Here is a 24,487-nt window from a genome sequence, read left to right as displayed (position 1 = left end):
TGAGGCCCTCAGCCTCCCCCCCACACACCCCAGCTCAGAGGCCTGGGGTGTGCTTCCAGCAGCAGCCTGGATGCGGATGCTGGGGGGTGTGGCTGAGGCCCTCAGCCCCCTACCACTCCAGCTTGGGAGCCTAGGACACTTCTGGTGGTGGCCTGGTGGTCATTGCTGGCCTGGATATGGGTGTTGAGGGGGCGTGGCTGAAGCCCTTGGCCCCCTCCACCCTGGCATGGGAGCCTAGGGTGCTTCCGGCAGTGGCATGGTGGTTGTTGCTGGGTTGGATGCAAATGTCAAGGGTTTGTGGCTGAGACTCTCAGCCCCTCCCACCCTGGCTCAGGAGCCTGGGGTGCTTCCGGTGGCAGCTCAGTGGTCATTGTTGGGCTGGATGTGGATGTTGTGGGGGCTTGGCTGAGGCCCACAGCCCCCCCACATCCCAGCTTGGGAGCCCACGCTTCCAGCAGTGGCTTGGTAGCTGTAGGTGGGCTGGATGCAGATGTCAGGGAGCATGGCCGAGGCCCTCGGTCCCAAGTTTGGGAGCTCGGAGCACTTCTGGCAGTGGTGTGGTGGTCGCTGGGCTGGCTGCAGATGTTGGGGAGGTTGGCCGAGACCGCCCCCACACCCCTGGAGCCCAGGGTGCTTCTGGCGGTGACTCAGTTGTCACTGGGTTGGATGCAGATGTCAGGGGGCACGGCTGAGGACCTTGGTCCCCCACTGCCCCGGCTTAGGAGCCTGGGGTGTTTCTGGTGGCAGTCTGGTGGTCGTTGCTGGGCTGGATGTGGATGTCAGGGGTGTGTGGCTGAAGCCCGAGGGGCTTCTGGCAGGGGAGCTCAGTCATCACTGGACTGGATGTGGATGTCGTGGGGTGTGGCTGAGGCCCTCAGCCCTCTCCCCACACAAGCTTGTGAGCCTGGGGGGCTCCCAGTCCTTCTAGGTTTTATAGGTGTTCTTTGGTGGTGTTAGATCTTTACTGATTAATATCAGAATTTTGTCCCTGAACTCTGGGTTTTTTGTTTTTTCTTTTAATTCTGTGCTGGATTATTCACTATTCCCACCACTTAAATCTGCACTGGAACTAATTTGTTGTCCTTTGCTTACTTCTAAAATGTGGAAACTTCCTGTGGGGACCAAAACTTGAGCCCCGTGGTTGTGCTAAATTGCTGCTTTGCTGCTGAGTCCCTGGGGAAGGCTTTTTGTTCAGCTCAAATTTTAATTGTTGACCTTGTGTGTACTTCCAGATCTTGTGAGTTCTGGTACGTGGGTTGTGTGGAGACTCTGGTCTGGGCTTGAGTTTTTTCAGCAAACTGCACCCCCTGCAGGTCTGTATTCCTGACCAGTCTCCACTGAGTGATCCTGTGCTGATTGGATGGCAGATCAGCTGTCCACGCTGTGCCCCCGTGTTCCCGTGGTGGGCTTGTCTCCCTTACTGCTCGCACTCCAAACACTTCTCATGGAACGGGCCATGTGCCAGTCCCTTGCAATGATTCACTGGCCCCTGAGTGGCTCCTTTTTTCCATTGTCTGCGGCCCCTCACTCCTATGTGGGTCCGCAGGAACCCTGTTAGTGGTCTTGCTGGCCAGGGGGCCTCCAAGGCCTTTTTCTCCCCTGCATCTCCCAGCAAATTCATAGGAAGGGCACAGCTGCAGCTTTTGCCACCTCTTGCTTCATATGCTCACCAGGGCCAACCTTGAAGTGGCCAGGGCTAGAAACAGTTGGAGCAGTCCTTTCTTTCTCTCATCATGGATTCTCTCACTTTCATGAACTCCATAGGTCTGTCCTCCTCTTCCCCTGACCTCTAATGGCCCTAGCTTGGCAGTCCTTGCTTTCTGTAGTTGTAAATTGGTTGATTGTGGGAGACGGTGACACTGGGTACTGTCTATTCTGCAATCATGATCACAAGTCAGAAATTTTACTACTTTGTGTCATAATATTACCAATAAATTTGGTAGAATTCTTATTCATTTGGAATGATACAAATTAGAGGAACATGGATGTGAGTAGAAATAAAATTGCCACATTGTACAAACCCTATGTACATCAAGGTTACATAGAGTTTGCTTTCAAAGAGATATTTTATTTGCTATGTTGTCTTTATATGATCATGTTGAACATCTATTGGTGGTTGAGTATGGAAGAGTATGAACTGACCCACCACTTGGTTTTGAGGTGCTTAGTTCAGTTGTCAAAAATCTTTGCAAAAAGGGAGAATAAAAATGGGGTCATGTGACATAATGATGACTAAATATTGCTTTTTCTTTGTTTTGCAGTTCCGGTTCCTAACAGATTTAATAGGCGAGTATCAGGTATGTATTCTCTTCCATAACATACTCCTAGAATGCTATTTTAAGATAGGAATACCTTAAATAAAAATAAAAATAAACTGATTTTTTAAATAAAAAGATAAGCTAACAGCATTACAGAACATTATGCTAAAAGAAAAAAATTACCTTTATTATGTTTTTAAGTTAAGAATATATATGTACATATTTTTATATTGCTATAGTGTGGTCTCTTTGCATTTGTCATTAATATTTTTTCATGTTCATAATTTCATCTTCTAAAAACTATTTTTTCTATTACTATTTCTGGTATGCTGGACTATGCTGCCATTAACTTCTCACATATACCTTTTTGAGCCACTTGAATTATTTCCTCAGTTATAGTGCTAGAAGTTGCATTCTCTGGTTAGAGACTGAGCATTGTTTTGGCTTTTTTTGTGTCTTGCTTTCTGGAGACAGTCTACATGTTAGGCTGTAGGGAGAAAGGCACCCTGCACAGGCTTCTTTTCTACTACCATCTCAATAATGTAGAATTTAGGTGTAAAATAGTACTTTGGATCATTTTATTTGGCATTCCTTTGGTTGTTAGCAAAAATGAATGCTTTCCAATTATGGGAAATCTATTTGTATTTTCTTGTATGGGACTGGTTTGGTAATAGTTTGCCCTTTTATCTATTATGATCTAGATTTTAAAAAATAAATAAATTTGAGTAAATTTTCTATCTAGATTTTTAACCTTTAGAATTTTTAACGCAAAGTTTTCGTGGTTGGTCATGCTAATTATTTTAATTTTGCTATTTGTTATTGACTCAAAGATTTTTAACATATAACAAGTACCTCAAACACTGCCTGGTACATAGCAGGCACTCAGTAAATATATATTGAATATACACATTCTCTTCTTTTTTTTTGATTGCTTCTAAGCTGAGAAGGTCTCCCTCTTTCCATAGAGCTGATAAATATATTTTCTGAAAGTTTTTCTTAAAATATTTGACATTTTGATAAATATAGAGCTTATTTGGTAGTACAGTTGGGGTGTCATTGTGTTTCATTACACATTAGGCAAGTGTGTGTATCACATTATTCTTTCATATTCCCTTATTTTGGGAGGGTTTCTTCATGTGACCTATTATCTCATAAAGTTAGGAATTACTTTTCTATCCCTCAATCCTTTTCTTTGAGAAAATCAGCTCATTTATGTTTTCAGACAGCCTTGGTGACATTCTACACCAAAATCTGTTGAAAAGAGATTGAAGAATGTGTTCTCATGTGTAGAGAGTCAATTTCTTGAGAGCAAATAGAGTAGGGATTAAGGTTGGTTTGAAGCTCATGGACTATTATCTTCCATTTCTGTTCATCCCTGACTTTTACCTCTTTTTTCCTGAAAGATTAGTAATGTCCCTTGACATCTGTAGGACAGATCTGTGACCTCTGGAGGAGATGTCAGAGAGTACCCTGGTCACGGAGGTCACAGATGCTATTAGTTCATGAATTGCTGCTTGGTCCTCTGTCAGTGTTGCTCAGTCCTTGAACCCTATGGAGGACTCAGACAAACACATGGTATTATTCCGTCTCAGATTTTACAATCTTATTGAGGATTTCAGGCCTTTTTATATCACTCAAATGTTAAGTGAAAATTAAAGATTTTTTCAAAGAGTCCAGAAGGATGATGCAAGAGGGAAAATAGCCTGAAGCAACGGGTAACATTTTTTGAGTGCAGGCTGTGTGCTAGGTGCACAGTTTTAAGGTCTTTCTAAATGCCTCCTCATATGGGCATTGTTGAATATAATCTTCATAATAACACTCTGAGGTATGTACCATGATTATCCCCATTTTACAGATGAGGAAACTGGGGGCAAAGCAAGGTTGATATGACAGTTGAGGTGGTAATGTGCCCAAAAGTAGCATGTACCTAAGTACTACCCTTCCTGTCTCTAATGATCCTTCCTTGCACCCTCTGGAACTCTTGGTCAGTCTTCAACTAAATTCCCTAAATTATCAGCCTGTTCTCTTACTGCAGGCTTCATCTTTCTGCTCTAGCTGAAGCTTGGCTTGCCCTTCAGGCTTCTCAAGCAGTGGCTCTGTTCTCTTCCACCTTCCTTGTACACTAACAGGAAATGGGTGAATGTCTATATAACTCCTCATTGCTGCTTCCAGACCATTGTCTCTTTCTTTCCTAAAACCCTCAGTTTAAAACTTGACATTATTAGATTCTCCCAGCTATTGTCCCTCCTTGTTTTAGTTACCTAACAATCCTCAGGTCATTTCATCTTATTTCCACATATATGATCCTTCCAATGTCTGGCCCTTCTGTTCCTTGACCTCCTCTCCTCCACCGTACTTCAGCCACTCATTCCCATGGTCATACTTTGGTATGACTGCATTGCAGCTCTTCATACTTTCATTCAGTCATCCCTTCTCCAACCACTACCTGTCTTCTTAGCTCCTTTGCCATCCTATCCAACCCTGGTAAACCAATGATCCTGCCTTTTTCACTATTCCTCATTTCCTTCTCACTAATCTTAAATTCTTCGATCAGTGATTATAAATACTCCCTGGCACACACCTCAATTTTCTTTTCCCTTTTTACTTGCTTGGCTAAACCACATTTTGGTTAAGCCCAACTCTTAATTTAGTCTGTGCCTGCACCAATACTGCTGAACTTGGAGGAAAATAGACAGCCCTGTTGACTGATCTTGCTTTCAGTTCATGATCATTAAATTCTATTAGCCTCTTGATACCAGCAATTGTACTGTGTTCCCATACTTCTTTCACTCTTCTGTTCTCCTAGACAAGTCTTTCATACCTTCTTTCCTATTCTTCTCTCTTCCAGAACCTTCAACACCTCCTTTCCCATCCTCATTCCCAGCAGGTGATCTTGTTCTTTATCTGACCAAAGAAATAAAAACAACAGAAGAGAATTTTGTAGAGTCCCACCACCACATCTATCCTTCTTCACCTGCCTATGAGTCCACAGTATCCACCTGTGCTAGATCCCATCCCTTCATTTTTCTAACTGTTAATTGTTCTCTATCGTGTGTAATCTTTACACTTCAACTGAATATTCTTTCGGCAAAGAAACATATTGTTGGCTCTCCCTTCTTAAAAAAATAAGATAAAACTTTTTTTGACTGCTTTTCCTTCTCCAACCACTACTCTTTTTGTCTCTATACCTTTATAGCAAAACCCCTTGAAGTTGTTCCATATCTTCTTTTGCTTCCGTACCTCACCAAAGCTATCTTTGTTGTTTGCTCATTCACGTTCTTCAGACCTTCATTTGAAGGACACCTTCTCAGTAAGGTCTGTCTAAAATTCACCCCCCCTCTTCCCCAGCACACATGCGCGTGTGCACACCCACACACCCATCTTCCTTCCTAGCTTTATTTTCTCCTTAATGCTTTATCTATCTTATTTATCCTATTTATTATGTAGTTCTCTATTCTATAGTGTAAGTATAGTGTAAGTTCCATGAGGGCAGGGAATTTTGACTGTTTTGTTCATTAGTATGTAGTTAACACCTAAAACAGTGTAAGTAAATATGGATGGGTGGGTGGATGGAAGAAAAAGAAGAAAGGAACCGGGCATTAGGAGGAAAGATTACAATAGGCAGAAGAAATCAAGAGATACTTCTTGGAGAGAGGCAAAGATGACACTGGAGTTTGAAAAAATGGTTACTATTTGGCTAGTACCAGGAAAGATGCATTCTAGGTGGGAGAATATCATAAAGACTTGAAGAGGGATGATCTAGACCTGGCTGCTGTGGCTGTAGGGGAGGAGGTAAAATAAGGTTGGAAAGAGAGGTGGGGAATGGTGTTCCTGATGTGACTTAAGGACCTGAGCAAAAACTAGTTGTATGAGCACATGTACTGTGTCAAAGACTGCAGAAGAGACTTCAGCAACTCGGGGGGACTGAATGAATAATAATCTGGAACATAAAGCAGCATAGGAGAGGTAGCAGTTACTGAGTGCCTCTTGTGAGCCCAGCCCAATGTTTTAAATGTCACCTTCAATTATCCTTCACATGATTCTAGTATAGTTTTCCTCTCTTACCATTGAAGAGAACAAGGATCAAGAGACAGCAAGTACATCGTTGGTGGATCCAAGCTCAGACCCCTCCTTGCTGTGTATCTTCGGAGGCATGCTTTTCCCCCTCCTTGCTGCTGCTCTCTCTTACATAACACTGGAATTGGAAAAGCTGTGCCTTCCAAATTCTGTGTTCTAGCAGAACAGTCCCTCTACATCAAGTGGTAAATACATTGAATGAAGAGGGTTCATGAATTCTTTAAATGTGGTTTTTTTGATATAGTCCTAAATTAGTGTTAACTGTCTTTGAGTTTGAAGTGTTAGTATAATTCTGTTAATTCATGTCTTAATCCGTTTAGTGTTACTATGACAGAATACCCGAGACTGAGTAATTTATAAAGAAAAGAGGTTCGTTTGGCTCATGACTCTGGTGGCTGGAAAGTTTAAGATTGGGCAGCCCATCTGGCAAGGGTCTCATGCTGCTTCAGCTCATGGCAGAAAGCTGAAAAGGAAATGGGCACATGCAAAGAGAGATGCAAGAGAGACTGGGCTTGTTTATAGCAACCAACTCTCTTGGGAACTAATCCATTCCTGCGAGAGCAAGAATCACTCCTGTGAGAGGGCATTAATCTATTCATGAGGGATCTGCCCCCATGACCAGACCCCCCCCCAACACTGCCATGTTGAGAAACAAATTTCAGCATGAGTTTTGGAGGAGAAAAACCATATTCAAACCATAGCATTCTTCCCCTGGCTCATCAAAACTCATGTCCTTCTCATATACAAAATACATTCATTCCATCCCGGTAGTCTGAAAAGTTTTACCTTGTTTCAGCACCAACTCAAAAGTCCAAAATCCAAAGTCTCATCTGAGAGCCTGTGAAAATGAAAACAAGTTATTTACTTCCAAGCTACAATGGTGGGACAGACACTGGGTAAACATTTCCATTCCAAAAGGGAGAAGTAGGGGCTGGCCTGTGGCTCACTTGGGAGAGTGTGGTGCTGATAACACCAAGGCCACGGGTTCGGATCCCATATAGGGATGGCCGGTTAGCTCACTGGGTGAGCGTGGTGCTGACAAAAGGGAGAAGTAGGTCAAAAGAAAGAGTGACAGGCCCCAAACAAGTCTAAAACCCAGCAGGGAAGACATTACATCTTACAGCTCCAAAATAATCTTTCACTTCATGTGCTGCCTACTGGGCACACTGGTGTGGGGGTTGGGACTCCAAGGCCTCAGACAACCCCAACCCTGTGGCTTTGCTGGGTGCAGCTCATGTGGCTGCCATCATGGGTTGGAGTTTGGTGCTTGTAGATTACCCAAGTGGGTGTTGCACACTGCTTGCTGGTGGCTCTACAATTCTGATGTCTCAGGGGCAGCCTGTTCCCACAGCTCCACTAGGCATTTCCCTTGTAGAGATGCTGTAAAAGCTCTGCCTCTGCAGCAGGTTTCTGCCTGAGCCCAAAAGCTGTTTGAAAAATCTTTTGAAATCTAGGTGGAATCTGCCATGACCCCATAGTTTGCATACTCTGTGTGCCTGTAGAGTTAGCACCATATGGACACTGCCATGGCTTACAGCTTGTGTCCTCTGAAGCAGTGGTACAAGCCACATCTGAGCCCACTTGAATCATAGCTGGAGTGGCCAGGATGCAGGAAGCAGAGGTCCAAGGTGGCCTTGGGCAGCAAACCCTTGGAAAGCACCCAGGGCCTATCCCCAAAAACCATTCTGCCTTGCTAGGCCTCTGGGCCTTTTTTCTGTTGTCCTGATGCACAGCACCTGGCTCCCTTTAGCTATGCTAATCTCTTTAGTGTGTAGTCACTTGGCTGCACCCATGGATTTCTCTCCTGTAGATGGTGTTTTATTCTCTCCTTCATAGCCAGGCTTTGGTTTTTCCAAATCTTTTTGCTCTGTTTCCCTTTTCTCTAGCAGCTCACTGTGAACAGTTAGAAGTAACCACATAGCAGCCTGAATGCTTTGCTGCTTAGAAATTTCTTCTGCCAGATATGCTTTCCATCTTCTTACATGGACACAGTTCTGTAAAGCTTTTTGCAGCTTTATAATAAAGATGGCCTTTACCTAGGTTTCAATACCTTGTTCCTCATTTCCATCTGAGACCTCATCAGAATGGCCTTAACTGTCCATATTTCTATCAGCATTTTGGTAATGACCACTTAACCAATTTCTAAGAAGTTCTGAACTTTCCCTCATCTTTTTGTCTTCTGAGCCCTCACCAGAATCTCGCTTAATGCTCCATTCATGGTAATACAGGCTTTTTCTAGTCTGCTCCTCCAGATTCTTCCAGCTATTACCCATAACCCAGTTCCAAAGCTGCTTCCCACATTTTCAGTTGTCTGCATGTGTTTTAGTTCGTTTTGTGTTGCTATAACAGAAATACCTGAGACAGGGTAACTTATGAAGAAGGGAGGTTTGTTTGGCTTATGATTCTGGGACAGCTGCATCTGGCATGGGCCTCAGGCTGCTTCTACTCATGGTGGAAAGTGGCAGGCAGCCAGCAGGTACAAGCAGATCACATGGCAAGAGGAAGCAAGAGAGAGAGAGAAGGTGCCAGGGTCTTTTTAAGCAACAGGCTCTCGTGGAAACTAATTGAGTGAGAACTCACTCATTAATCCATTCGTGAGGGATCGGCCCCCGTGACTCAATCAGTTTCCAACACTGCCACATTGGAGATCAAATTTCCTCATGAGTTTTGGAGGGGACAACACATCCAAACTCCATCATTGTGGCAACACTGAACTCTTGGTACCAGTTGTCTGTTTTAGTCTGTTTAATGTTGCTATAACAGAATACCAGAGACTGGATAACTTATAAAGAAAAGAGGCTTATTTGATTCACAATTCTGGTTGGAACGTCAAAGATTGGGCAGCCCATCTCGTGAGGGTCTCATTCTGCTTCAACTTATGGCAGAAAGTGGAAAGGGAAGCAGGCACATACAAAGAGACCAAAGATGAGAGGGAAGAAAGTCAGTAACTAATTACTGAATTTAGTGGTTAAATCCTATAATTAACTGGTAACTAATCCAGTCCCACTACAGCAAGAACCCACTTCTGAGAGACGGCATTAATCTACTCATGAGGAATCTGCCAGCATGACCCAAACACCTCCCAGTAGCCCTCACCTCCCAACACTGCCACATTGGGAATCAAATTTCAACTTGAGTTTTGGTGGGGACAAACCACATTCAAACCATAGCAACTTAAAAACCTCATTCATAAAAAAAAACACAGACAAAAACCAACCTTCAATTTATTAAATACATGTTGAAGCTTCCAAGCACATAAATCAAAAATTTGTGTGTTGGTATTGTGCCACATTTAGTCAGGGATTATTCTGACTCTAGTGATGACTGTGACAGTCAACAGAACAGTCCACTGAGAATCTGGTGCCATGTCAGTTACTCATTTCTGCATGGTAAGTACTCTTCACCAGATATCCCTGCCCTTTAAGGCTTACATACTTGCAATGTACTAAAATACTGATTCTTATCTTTATATCCTTTCACAGTATGCTGCAGTATCTTCTCTACCCATAGCTATCCAGCTGAAATATTATTAAGCAGTGCTTAAAATAATTTAGAAATGTAGTGTTATGGACTGAATTGTGTTCCCCCTACACACACACAAATTTATATAATGAAGCCCTAACCCCAATGTGATTGTATTTGAAGATAGGGCCTTTAAAGAGGTAATTAAGGTTAAATGAGATTGTAGGGGTGGGGTCCTAATCCAACAGGACTGGTGTCCTTAGAAGAGGAAGAGACACCAGGAGTGGCAATACAGATAAAAGACCGTGTGAGGGCACAGAAGATAGCCATCTGCAAACCAAGGATAGAGGCCTCAGGAAAAACCAGCCTGCCCTAATCTTGAACTTTCAGCCTCCAGAACCATGAGAAAATAAATTCCTGTCATTTAAAGCACCCAGTATGTGGTATTTTGTTATGGCAACCCTAGCTGAGTAATATACCCAGACTGTGTCAACTTAATGGGTGCTGGTGGGGAAGTACAGGTCCTCAGACCTGTGAGCCACATCTGTGTTCATTTTTCTGTAGAAATGAAAGGGTTTTCTTTCACAAGTACATTTTAATGATTCACATTTCTGGATGAAGGAAGTACTAATTAATCAACATTTGGAAGAAAACTACTGGAGAATCTGTTGTCACTTTGTACAGTATCACATTACTAAATAGTGACATCTGCTGGAGAACTGCAGCAAAATAAATTCCATAAACAAGGGGCTGTACTGCTGTTTTAATCTTCACTTTCAATAGATCTTGAGCATCTCATGACCCACAGTGTACTTCTTGAGGCTGTGTAGGAGATCACACAGACTCTGGACCTTCTCCAGGTAACTTGTACACTGAGATAAGCTCCCTGATGTGCAGAACCATCAAGGCAACAATCAAATAGTCACTCAGAAGTGGATTTTTACACAGAAAATGAGGGAAGTAATTTGGGATCAGGACTCAAAAGAAGTAGAGGTTGGGTGGGAACAGCAGAAGAGGGCAAAGAGCGGTGAGTCTGGAATTCAAAAGAAAAAAGAAAGGACGTTATGCTGAATGAAATAAGATAAACCAGTGACTGAAGGACAAGTACTGCATGATTTCACTTATACGAGGTATCTAAAATAGTCAAACTCATAGAAATAGGAGATTGGTGATTGCCAGGGACTGGTGGGAGGAGGAAACTGGGAGTTGCTGTTCAAGATGTATAAAGTTTCAATGTTACAAGATGAATAAGTTCTAGAGATCTACTGTATAGCATTGAGCCTATAGTTAACAATATTGTGTTGTGGACTTAAAAATTTCTGATGGTAGATCTCATGTGTTTTTATCATCAGAAAGAAAGAAATAGAAAAGGGAAGAAAATTCAAAACCAGTTTTGAAAAATTCAGGAGTAATATTTTCTACAGATAGAAACAGTAATAGTTTAAATGAAAATAACTGTTTAAATCAGTGTTGTGTCTTAAGACTTGAGGATGATAACATTTGTTGCCTCAGTTATATTAATGTCTAAAAATATAAAAATGAGCTAAGTTGCTGTTTCCTCCAAAATTGGAGGGAAAACAAGCCTTGAAATAAGCTAGCCCAGGGCCGAGCCCGTGGCGCACTCGGGAGAGTGCGGGGCTGGGAGCGCGGCGACGCTCCCGCCGCGGGTTCGGATCCTATATAGAAATGGCCGGTGCACTCACTGGCTGAGTGCCGGTCACGAAAAAGACAAAAAGAAAAAAAAAAAAAAAAGAAATAAGCTAGCCCAATATTAAGTATCATTATTAGTAAAATCGTATCAATCTCATCATTGAAAGCTTATTTTTTAATCTTTTAAATGAAAAAAAAGTAGAGAAAGTTAGTATAATATCCATGTACTCATTCTATCTCCTAAAGTGAAGGTTTTTTAAAAATGCAGTATTCCAAGTAGATGTTTTGAAGTCTTAGACCAAGGAGTAGCTATTGCAATAGACTGAATAAAGGTCAAATATTAGAATATTTCTGAAGCAGAGTTTGATGTATTCATTGGATAAAAGGTGAAAGAGGACTTCTCTATTAGTCCGTTTCTGTTGCTTATAACAAAATACTTAGAACTGGGTGCTTTATAAGAAAACAAAATTTTTTGCTTACAGTTTTGGAGGCTGGGAAGTACAAAGTCCAGGGAACACAGGTGGTGACTTCAGTGACAGCAGGGTATCACATTGCGAAATGACAGAGCAGAGAGAGAGACTAACCTCCTCATTTTAAAGCCCTCTAAAAAAAAAAAAGAAAGGGTAACATAAAATGTGATGTGAATTTTTTTTTTTAACTTTGCAAGGGACATCAGCTTGTTTATGTCTTCCATTTTTTTTCTCTGATCTTTTTACAACTTGGAGAATAATATAAATAAGAAAGGAAATACAGATAAATTCAATTTCTAGTTTGTAATAAAAAGTCAATTTATTGTCTGATAAATGTTTTCCTCTTTACACCATCTCATTCCTGCAACTGAAAATTTTGCTTAAACGAATAAAATATTTAATTGGCAAATAAAGATTGAATATGCATATAAAAAAAATAATAAAATAAAGCCCTCTAAACCATGCCCATGACCACTGTTTTTAATCCATTCACTACAGCATGGTCCTACAATCTAATTACCTCTTCAAGGCCCCACCTTTTAACTTACCATAATAGGATTTACCATCCTCAACAGTTACACTGGGGATTAAGCTTCTAATATATGAAATTTGGGGGACACAATTCAGTCAGTCCACAGCAACTTCCAAATTTCTGGTTTAGAAAATTTGGCTTATAACATTAATCAAGAGCACAGAGAACTCAGAAACTTCCAGTTTAACATAGTATCTGGGGCTGGCTGGTTAGTTCAGTTGGTTAGAGTGTAGAGTGACACCAAGGTTAAGGGTTGGATCACTGTACTAGCCAACCACCAAAAAATAAATAAATGAACAAACAAAAAATAGCATCTAGTTAGATGCCCTCAGTGAAGCTTCTTCAATCACCTACCAAAATACCTATGAAAGCATAAAAAGTGGCAACAAAAATGGCTAGGAACTAAGGGTGTTTGCCCTTAATCTTTAGGACAAAACTGAGATAGATGCACCCTGGCTTCATGTCCTAGAAACAGGAATGCTTGGAGAAGTAGTGAGTCATTGCCTACACCGGATTGTCACTTCCCTGGCTCACACCAAGGCCCACACCAGCCAAGGACTGGGCAGCTGTCTTTTCAGAGTATCACCTGCTGCTGTTTCAGGGACTAGAATGGTGTCTGTCTAATCACTCTATTCCGCCTAATTTTTCTCCATCTATTTTAGGATACCAGGTCCTTGTTGGACAGGCATAGAGTATTGATGGCATTACAGCACAGGAGGTATGGTCCACACAAGTAGAGTACTGTAGGCTAAGGCAGGGAAGAGAGAGTCTTTCCACATACAGTACATGCTGGAAGCCACCGCTTCTTAGATATCCCATTAGTTCAAATAACTAGTGAAGAAGGGGAAGCTGGGATGCAGCTAGACCAGGGCTGTAGTGGGTAAATGTCTTCAAGAAACTGGGAATTGGGAGTGGTATGTATCAGCTTGTTCCCTAGTTGTAGATATATGGGGTCTTTTAGTCATCACACAAATGAATTGAGACTAGGGTCATAAACCATTTATATTGCTTGTTTGCTAATAAATGAGAAACAAACGCTCACAAACAATATAGGGACTATGAGTGAACTCAGCTTATTAAGGATATAAGAGGAACGAAGACTAGGAATATCCACTACAAAATTATCGGTAGAATACAAGAAATCATTGCCTCTGTGAATTCTGAGTAAAAAGCCAGGGAAAGATAGGTTGAGATGAAACAGGAAATGGGTGTGATAAGGAAAGATTATAAGGAAACTAAAAACAATAAGCAAGTATTATATATAGAGAAGGCAAAAAAAAAAAAAACAAAGTTGTTAAGGGCAAAAATTTGTGATGGAGGGCAGCATAGAGAGTTAGAAATCTTGATTCTCATTTGATTTTTAAATTAGGGTTTTTAGGTAATGCATGTATGGGACAAAAGTCCACAGCCAGCAGGCAATGGCCCATCTAATTCTAATCAACTAAATGTTCTCAGTTGATTTTTAGTATAGGGTTTTTAGGTAATGCATGTATGGGACAAAAGTCCTCGGCTAGGGGACAAAAGTCCACAGCCAGTGGGCAACAGCCCATCTAATCAATTCTAATTGCTGTTTAGGGATAGGTTTATGTACTTTGATTATTTAACATACTGATTGTTCTTAAAAGATGTAGAAAGAATTGCTGTAGGGAAAAATGTGAAAAAATGTTCGCTAAGGGCAAGTTGTTTGTTGGTGGAAACTATAGAGACAATTATACTTAGATTTAATCATAAGAATGTAACTTTTGCTTAAATCAGTTAAGGAGAGGTTATATTTTAAATTAGAGAATTATCGCAGTTTGATCAACTTAGCTTTTCACAAATTGTACTTTATGATGTTACTAGTTTCCATTGTTTAAGCTATACTTAGCCATAGATAACTTTTGTCACATTGTCCATGTCTTTGTGTCCTTTTGAAATTATTGAATCAACTGATTTTTCTTGTGAAACCTCCTTGCCTTTACAATAAAAAACAAGCTAACTTTGAATCAGGGCAGCATCCAGTTTTCTCCTACCAGCAGAGGAGTTGCTGAGTTGCAGTCCCTTCAGGCTTCTTATTGCATTCATGTTGATTTAAGTAATCCTTTTTTGAGTCTCTGTTACACAGCGAGACAGGGCAGTCTTGAATAAAGAACAATTGTTGACAGAGCTGAGACAGAGAACAGAGCCAAGATAACAATAATTAATATTCCTGAAAACCAAAACAAACGGAACAGAAGTAATAGTTGAAAGAGTTCTCATTTACTGAGTCCTTATTCTGTACCAGGCACTTGTCTACTTGAATCCTTATGACTGTCTTCAGAGGGAAATCAGAACTGTTAGATCGATTGTGCAGAAGAGAGGGTGGAGATTTGCAGTAAATCACCTTTGGTCACACAGCTATTGCAGATAATTGACGATTTATTAGAAGAAAACTCTACAGCTGTAATGACCTATTTTATAAAGAGGGAACAGGTTTGCTGCATTGTAAGCAACATCAGTGATCACATCTGGATCATTCTTGGCAAAACAGTTACTGAGTACAGACCCTTTTTATTCACTTGATAATTCATCTTTTTGCCACTAACACCTAAGGGTAAGATTTTAAAATCATTATTTGTATTGACATCTCCAATTCTAATTCTTCTTCTGTTCCATATTAGTATTCTCTTCTTCAGTAAAAACATCTGTGTATACTCACTGTAAAAATACTGTAATACACATAGAAGAGTTTTGGAATCGCTATACCTTTACCAGCAGCAGTTCTTTTTTGTTGTTGAATATATCATGCTGAGGGTGAGTGGTCAGAGTACTATGTTCAGAAGCTACTAAGAACAATTCTCCTTTCCTTCTCTGTGGTTATGTTATCAGCCTGATGCGTGGTTAGGTTCATTTGTTTCTCTTTGTATTCAGTTTTGGGGTACTTCTTATCCTTATATAAATTTAATTTAATTTTTTTAAATATGTGAATCATTAACATGGCTTTAATGTCAAAACTTTTATATAAGGAGTTTCCTTGGAGAAGTTTCATTCCCTTCCCTATCCCTTCTTTTTTGTTTCTACTTACCCACTAGGAAAATAAGTATTACCTTCTGGTTTATCCTTCCTGAATCATTTCCTTTTGGAAAAATGAACAAGTGCAAAGAAAAAAAAAAAAAAAAATATATATATATATATATATATATAATGATCATATTTATATATTTATATATTATTTTATATATCTGTATATATTTTTCCTCCAATTCTTACCTCTCTTTTCTAATGGAAATCCTTTTCTTTTGGAAATCTTTTCTTGTGCAAGGGGTAGCATGCTATATACGCTCTTCTTTACCTTGCGTTTTTTTGCTTTTTTCCCCCTAGAACACGCTCTGTATTAACCCATGAAGATCTTTCTCATTCTTTCTCACAGCTGCATTATTTAAATGAGTACTTATATCATTTCTGATATTTTGCTATTATAAATAATGTTGCAGTGAATATTTTTAAATCTTTGAGTTACAGTGACAAAGGGAAGTCCTACAGACACCTGACACAAACACAGGTTACTTACAAAGAAAATCAGGTTGACTTTAGATTTGTATAATATTGTACCTGGGGGCTGGCCGGTTTGCTCAGTTGGTTAGAGTGTGGCACTGATAACACCAAGGTCCAGGCTTCCATCCCATACCAGCCAACTGCCAAAAAAAAAAAGAAAACAAAAACCTAGAACAGAGCCTGACATGTAATATTTGTTTTGCTTCACAATTCATTCTTATTTTTAAGTTACACGTGCACATAATGACTTTGAACTGTTTTAATTGACTCTTTTGGTAATTTCCTTTGTATCTCTGTGTTTGTATTGTATCCATTGTACTTCATGGTTTTCATCCCTGTCTTATAATTGAACAGAAACAACAGCTCCTTTTTTGTCCTTTTTACTACCATAGGATTTAGTAGGTGATATATTTCATTGTCTCTCTTCTATTTGGGACCACTAATGTCTAGAGAGCTGGGTTTTGTACTAGGTATTTCATATACAAGGAGTCTTCAAAAGTTCATGGAAAATATGTATTATGAAAAAACTATGCATGGATCTCAATTTTTTTTCTTTGCACCAAAATAAACTTGTACTAACCTGTTTGACATATCTGAACAGGATCTAGTTTGAGACACTAAGAAGTATAAGACATCAATTTGAAAAGAGCTCCTATCAGAGCAGCATGAATTTTGCTAAAATTGAGGCAAGAACAAACATCAAATTTATGGTGAAGCTTGGGTGGAAGAATGGTGAAATCATTGATGCTTTACAAAAAGTTTATGGGGACATCACCCCAAAGGAATCATCAGTTTACAAATGGATAACTCATTTTAAGAAGGGACAAGTTGATGTTGAAGATAAAGCCCACAGTGGCAGACCATCCACATCAGTTTGCAAGGAAAAAATTAATCTTGTTCATGCCCCAGTTGAAAAGGACTAACAAAGCAGAAACAATAACCCCACCATAAACATCTAAATTGTTTCAGCTTATACAGTTCTGACTGAAAAATTACAGTTGAGCAAACTTTCCACTTAGTGGATGCCAGAACTGTTACACCCCAGATCACTTGCAAAGAGCAGAGCTTTCAATGGAAATTCTAAACAAATGGGATCAAGATCCTAAAGCATTTCTTTGAAGAATTGTAACACGAGCCGGCCCTTGGCTCACTTGGGAGAGTGTGCTGCTGATAACACCAAGGCCATGGGTTCAGATCCTATATAGGGATGGCCGGTTCGCTCACTGGCTGAGCGTAGTGCTGACAACACCAAGCCAAGGGTTAAGATCCCCTTACTGGTCATTTTTTTAAAAAAAAAAGAAGAAGAAGAAGAAGAATTATAACAGGAGATGAAACATGGCTTTACCAGTAAGATCCTAAGGACAAAGCACAATCAAAGCCATGGCTAACAGGAGGCGGAAGCAGTCCAGTCAGAGCAACAGCAGACCATTTAAGAGCAAAAGACATGGCAGGCAACAGTTTTTGGGTTTGCTCAAGGCTTTTTGCTTGTTGACTTTCTGGAGGACCAAAGAATGATAATATCTGTTATGAGAGTGTTTGGAGAAAGTCAAAGCTTTAGCAGAAAAATGCCTGGGAAAGCTTCATTAGAGAGACCTTCTCTGGGCCGGCCCGTGGCTCACTCTGGAGAGTGCGGTGCTGATAACACCAAGGCCCCAGGTTCGGATCCCATATACAGATGGCCGGTTCGCTCACTGGCTGAGCGTGGTGCTGACAACACCAAGTCAAGGGTTAAGATCCCCTTACAGGTCATCTTTTAAAAAAAAAAAAAAAGAGAGAGAGAGAGACCTTCTCTACCAGGACAATGCTCTCACTCATTTCATCAAACAGGGCCAATTTTGTGAGAGTTTCAATGGGAAATCATTAGGCATCCCCCATATAGTCCTGATTTGACTCCTTCTGACTTCTTTTTGTTTCTTAATCTTAAAAAATCTTTAAAGGACATTCATTTTTCTTCAGTTAATAATGTAAAAAAGTGCTGGCTGTTTAGCTCACTTGAAGAGCCTGGTGCTGATAACACCGAGGTCAAGGGTTCAGATCCTGTACACCGAGGTCAAGAGTTCAGATCGTTGTACCAGCTAGCTGCTCCTCCCACCCCCCCCCCAAAATGTAAAAAAGACTGCATTGATATGGTTAAATTTCCAGGACCTTCAGTTCTTTCGGGATGGACTGAATGGCTGATATATTGCTTACAAAAATGTCTTGAACTTAATAGAGCTTATGTTGAGAAATAAAGTTTATATATTTTATTTTTATCTTTTAATTCCATTTTTCCACGAACTTTTTGAAGTCCCTCATATTTATTAATTGAAAGAAGGAGTTAAGAAATCATTACAACTTTAGAATACAGTGAATATAAAAGGAAATTGTTCACTTCCTATTTTTCCTAACACCACATATTTGTTAAATTCATTTTTCTCTCTATTTTTTCTCTCCAATTTTAGTCTGTGCTGAGACCTATAACCCTGATGAGGAAGAGGAAGATACTGATCCAAGGGTAAGAACTAAAGCAAAGAGGACCCGTCCGTGGCTCACTTGGGAGAGTGTGGTGCTGATAACACCAAGTCAAGGGTTAAGATCCCCTTACTGGTCATTTTAAAAAAAAGAAAAAAAACTAAAGCAAAGGTTGTAGATAGAATTGTTGTATTTCTCAATGACTCCCCTCTTCTACACACCAAAATTTAATCATGCTGATAATTAAATACAAATTAAAAATCTCAACAAGATGGGCTGAGCCCATGGCGCACTCGGGAGAGTGAGGCGCTGGGAGCGCGGCGACGCTCCCACCGCGGGTTCGGATCCTATATAGGACTGGCTGGTGCACTCACTGGCTGAGTGCTGGTCACGAAAAAGACAAAAAAAAAAAAAAAAACTCAACAAGATGCCATTTTTTATCTAACAGATTGGAAGCAGCACTGGTTGAAGGTATGGTGAGAATGGGTGCCTATCTGTAGCTGTCAGGTATAGTGAGAATGGGTGCCTAGCTGTAGATATCAGGTAGAGTGAGAATGGGTACCTAGCTGTAGATGTCAGGAGCCCTAAACATAGTCAAGACAACTGACTCAGCAGTTACCTAAAGGAGAATTTATCCCTACTGAGCAGTTGGATCCTTCCCAAGGATGTACAAACAGAGATCACTGCAGTGTTGTAATAGTGAAAAATGGAAATAACCTAAGTAACCCAAAACAAGGGATTACCGGGGGCTAAATTTTGGTACATTCAAATTAAGAGAATCTGCAGCCATTGAAAATGATGGTACAGGGCTGGATCTAATGGTGTAGGGTGTATGTTTGTATGAGGTACAATTTATAGAGCATTTTGTAAAATAAAAAAACATTTAAAAAATATACCTATTTATTTATTTGTACATATGTACAGTGAATTATATCTGAAAGGATATAATCTCATCTAGGATATACCCTAAATGTTAAGAATGGTTGTGGCAGGACCATGGTTGATTTTGGGGTGCCTTTTTAAAAAACTCAAGTTTTTTTAAACCTTTGTACAATTAACATAAATTACTTTTGTAAAAGCAAATATGAACCATTATTTTGATCATCTATCATGTATACCTTAAAATGAGATTTCTGTAGTATTCTAATAATAAAATGTTACCATTATGTGAGTATAACAGACAGGTTGATTAAAATTTTTTTTATTCTGGATATCATAAAATTCTTTATGACTTAAAACTTTTAAGTTTTTAAAAAATTTAATATCACAAATTTAAAATACTTAGCACTTTTGACATCTGTTATTTCTGGTCATATTAAATGATGTACCTTTTTGCAGGGGTGAAGACAATACTTAGGAATGAGCTTGATAGGCCTCTCAATTATAATACCAATATTAGGCAATAATTTTTTTTAGTTCAATAAACATTTATTATCCATAATTATAGTAATAGTAATAGTTTTTGAGCACCTATTAAATGCAAGGCACTATTTTAAACACTGCATGTACTAACTTATTTAATCCTTATGACAACCCTAATTTGTTAGATACCACTACTACTACCGCTGATAAAATAAGTTGTTGATGTTTGGACTCTAGCTTGTATAGCCTTGTATTGTTTAATTACCATCTCCACTTAGATGTCAATAGACAACTCAAACTTAAATGACCTCATGATTATTCCCTTTAAATATTCTTCTCCACCCACAGTCTTCTCCAGTTTAATTCATGGCAGTTCCATACTTCCATTTGCACAGGCCCAAAACTTTGGGGTCACTTTCAACTCCTGTCATTTTTTCATATCCACACATAATTTTTCAGTAAAATCCAATAGGCTCTGTCTTGAAAACATATCCAGAATTCTACTACTTCTCAACACCTCCATGCTATCACCCTGGTCCAAACCACCACCATCTGGCACTGGGAGTAGCTGTAGCTTCCTGGCTTCCACTTTGCCTTCTTCCAGGCTGTTCTTCCCTCAGCAGCCACTGTGATCCTTTAAAAACAGTCATATCTCTTTCCTTCCTCAGTCAGAACCCTCAAATCACTCCCATGTTGCTAGAGCAAGGTCCAGTTCTTTTGTGACCTACAGTGCCCTCTCTGATTTGAGTATCTTCCCTCCAACCCAGTCTCCACCTGACCTTGACCCTTCACTCTGTACCAGTCATACCTGCCCCTGGTTATTTTTCAAACATGCTGTTTATGCTCCCACCATAGAGCCCTGTTTTCACTTGCTGTTTTCTCTGCTTGGGTTACTCTTTTCACAGAAATATCCACATGATTCATTCTCTCAGATTGTATTCACTTCCTTGAGATCTTTACACAAATGTCACTTTCTCAGTGAGGTCTCACGTGGACACACACACACACACACACACACTCTCACACACACACTCATTCACACACACTCATTCACAGACACACTCTCACTCTCTTTCTTGCTCTTTCTCTCTTTCCCCTTCCCCCTTCCATCTTTCCTCCCTCCTTTTTTCCCTCCCTTCTTCTTCTTCTTTCCCTCTCTCTCTCCCTCCTCCTGTCTCTCTCTCTCTCCCTCTGTCCCTCTCTTCATACACACATACTCTTCTTTTCTCCCTTCCCTATCTTATTTTTCTCCTTAGCCTTATCACTCTCTAACATATTTATAAATTTATTGAATTTCAGGGCAGGTTTTTTTGTCTATGTATTCTCTGCTTTGTTCCTAGAGCTAGGATAGGGCCTGGCACAGAGTAGGTGCTCAATATTTGTTGAATGAACAAATATATATCACTGTGCTTTATGGATGAAGACCCTGAGGCTCCTAGGGGACAGCTGACTTGCTGCTAATCACACAGCAGGTGGCTCTAGGTTTGGCGCTCTCCACCGCTATATCATATTGCCCCTCCACATTCAATGTACTGCTTGGTATTTGTGTAGAATTTAAATTATAGAAAATGTGCTTTCAATTTTTTCCACTTTAAGGGAAAGAAATATACCAGCTTTTAAGTGGGTAATTTTTAAATGGAATAAAAAAGTTTCCCTGGTTTTATTGGATTGGCAGGTGATTCATCCTAAAACTGATGAACAGAGATGCAGACTTCAGGAGGCTTGCAAAGATATTCTCCTTTTCAAAAATCTTGATCAGGTAACACTAATTTTTGTTTGTTTATTTTGCCTTTGGCAGCTGGTCGATGTGAGGATCTGAATGTAACATTGATTTTTAAAATATTCTTGTTTTGATGGTCTTTTAGCTTTCTTCCTACTTGTTATTTAAAGTTTTTAGCATCTTAGCCACAGTTGTATGAAGCATAAAACTTTAGATTTGTCTTACTTACAGATTTTTTCATTGTGATGACCACTATAACCCAGACATGATTTTTCAAATGCCTTTTAGCATTTTTCTGAACTGCTTTGGCACTTTCTTCAAGACAGTACTGGTAATTCAAGAACCATGTGATCTGGTCATGTTACAAGGAAATGCTCAGATTTGCATGACCCTGTCTTAGTTCTTGGAGGGTCTGAATTTGTGCTGCAAAGAGATTGATTTCTTTGAAGATGCTCATGTGTAGTCCTTTTCTCCAGTAGCAGTTAACCCACTGAAAGTGTGTAGTTGCTTCTTAGATATTGGGTCCCTCTTGCGACTGCATCTCAATGAAGACCTCAGGTGTGGGGTATTTCTTGTGAGTGATGTCTGTCTGTAGGGCCTGTCCTAGGATCTGTGGACTGGGCCTGTCATCCCTCTCTTGGTGGTAGAGATAAAGAGCTAGGGCTAACTCATGAGAATAGGGGTCCTATTGCATTTGGGCTGCTGTAACAAAATACTAGATACTGGGTGGCATGTAAACATTAGAAATTTATTCCTTACAGTTCTGGAGGCCTAGATGTCCAAGATCAGAGTGCTAGCAGGTTCAGTGTCTGGTGAGGGGCCCACTTCATGGTTCATAGATGGCCATCTTCTCTCTGGTCCTCACATGATAGAAGGATGGAGGGAGCTCTCTGGGGTTTCTTTTATAAGGGCACTAATCTCATTCATGAGTGCTTCACCCTCATGATCTAATCCCCTCCAAAAGGCCCTACCGCCTAATACCATCACACTGAAAGTTAAGTTTTAACATATGAATTTGGGGGGGACATAAACATTCAGCCTATAGCAATAGGGAATATTCAGACTTCCTGTTTCTCTACTACTTTGAAGGCCACACTAAAGCCACATGAATGGTTGGGACCCTGGGCCTATTGGGGAATCCCAGGATGTGCAGAGACAGGAAGTTGGGTTAGATTTCTACTACTACCCAGCTCCTGTAACACAGGCGTCTAGAGACATCTGCACAGCCTTCCCTAGGAATTTGGTTGGTCAGACATGAGCTCTTGATGTATCGGTCAAGGGAATCAACCATCCCTAGTGTCTGTATGTAGCTGTATCTGTTTGGTAGCTCTGTGGTTACAGGAATAGCCAGACCTTTACTCAGAGTTTGTTAGTTGAAATGGAATAAAACGAGAACCATGAGCTCAAGGAAGGCTGGTTGAGAAACACTGGTCTGTGTCATCTGTTTTCCCTGAAATCATCCATATAAATGGAAAAGGGACCCGCTTCTTTATCTACTGTGAATAAAAAGCCTCCTGTAAATTTTATACAGCCAGAGTTGTTATAAGGGAAATTTCTATGTCAGTCTAATATTGAGTTTTCTTAATGTTGGAGAATACTGCTGTGTTAGTCCATTTTGTGTTGCTATAACAGAATACCTAAGACTGGGTAATTTATAAAGAAAAGAGGTTTATCGGGGTCAGGATTCTGGGGCAGCTGTGTCTGGCACGAGTCTCAGGCTGCTTCCACTCATAGAAGGCAGCAGGGCAGCCAGCTTGTGCAACGAGATCACATGGCAAGAGAAGGAAGCAAGAGAGAAAAAAGGAAGTGAGGTTTCAGATTCCTTTTAACATCCAGCTCTCAAGGGAACTAATAAAGGAGAACTCACTCACCACCTGTTTTAGTCCGTTTTATGTTGCTATAACAGAATACTTGAGACTGGGTAATTTATAAGGAAAAGAGGTTTATTTGGCTTACGATTCTGGGACAGCTGCATCTGGCATGGGCCTCAGGCTGCTTCTACTCATGGTGGAAAAGTGGCAGGCAGCTGGCGGGTACAAGCAGATCACATGGCAAGAAGAAGCAAGAGAGTGAGAGAAGGTGCCAGGGTCTTTTTAAGCAACGAGCTCTCACAGGAACTAATAGAGTGAGAACTCACTCATTAATCCTCCCCTCCCCCAGGGAGAGCATTAATCCATTCATGAGGGATCCGCCCCCATGACTCAATCAGTTTCCAGCACTGCCACATTGGAGATAAAAATTCCACATGAGTTTTGGAGGGGACAACACATCCAAACTCCATCACCACCCAACCCCTGCCCCCAGAGCATTAATCTACTGTACCTCCCACTGCTGCCACCTACATTGGGGATCAGATTTCAACATGAGCTTTGCAGCGACAAACATATCCAAACTGTATCAACTGTTTTACCATTTTAATATTGTAAAATGACTGAATTTTAAATTCAGTTACATTTTTCTAACATTTTATCCCCCCAATATTCAAACATACACCAAAATTGAAAGAATTTTACAGGAACATGTATATATCCACTGCCTTGATTCCAGCATTAACACTTTACTTTGCTTGCTCTGTCATATACTCTCTACCCATCCCTTAGCAAGGGGTCAGCGAACTTTTTTCAAAGAGGCAGATAATAAATATTTCTGTTACAACTACTTAACTCTGTCTTTGTAGTGGAAATCAGCAATAGACAATACATAAATGAAAGGGTGTGGCTCTGTTCCAGTAAAACATTCTTTATAAAAGTAGGTGGCAGTCTGCCGACGCCTGCTTTAACCCATCTTACTGAGGCAGGGATGGGGTGGGGGTTGGGATGCATTTTACAGTAAATCATAGATATCAGTATACTTTCCTCTAAATATTTTAACATGCATATCATAAATTCAATATTTGTTTAGTTTTTCAATGTAAAGTTTTGATACAATGAAATGCACATATCTTAAGTATGCATTAGCTGGAGTTTGGCAAAGGCATGCCCTTAGGTAACCT

The 24,487-nt window shown here is 40.3% G+C and overlaps 1 protein-coding gene across 1 annotated transcript in view; it reads left to right on the top strand.

Moving 5' to 3' along the window:
• PRKAR2A (protein kinase cAMP-dependent type II regulatory subunit alpha) overlaps window positions 1-24,487 on the top strand; it is a 119,839-nt gene that overhangs the window by 52,695 nt on the left and 42,657 nt on the right. Inside the window, exons 2-4 of the mRNA XM_063113684.1 lie at window positions 2,262-2,297; window positions 18,404-18,456; window positions 21,451-21,534. Of these exons, the coding sequence (XP_062969754.1) occupies window positions 2,262-2,297; window positions 18,404-18,456; window positions 21,451-21,534 (173 nt within the window). The remainder of the gene's footprint in view (window positions 1-2,261; window positions 2,298-18,403; window positions 18,457-21,450; window positions 21,535-24,487) is intronic.

The sequence above is a fragment of the Cynocephalus volans genome, chromosome 11, assembly GCF_027409185.1.
Source record: "Cynocephalus volans isolate mCynVol1 chromosome 11, mCynVol1.pri, whole genome shotgun sequence".
NCBI lineage: Eukaryota > Metazoa > Chordata > Mammalia > Dermoptera > Cynocephalidae > Cynocephalus > Cynocephalus volans.
Note: the sequence above shows the minus strand (reverse complement) of the source record. Positions and strands in the feature narration are given on the sequence as shown.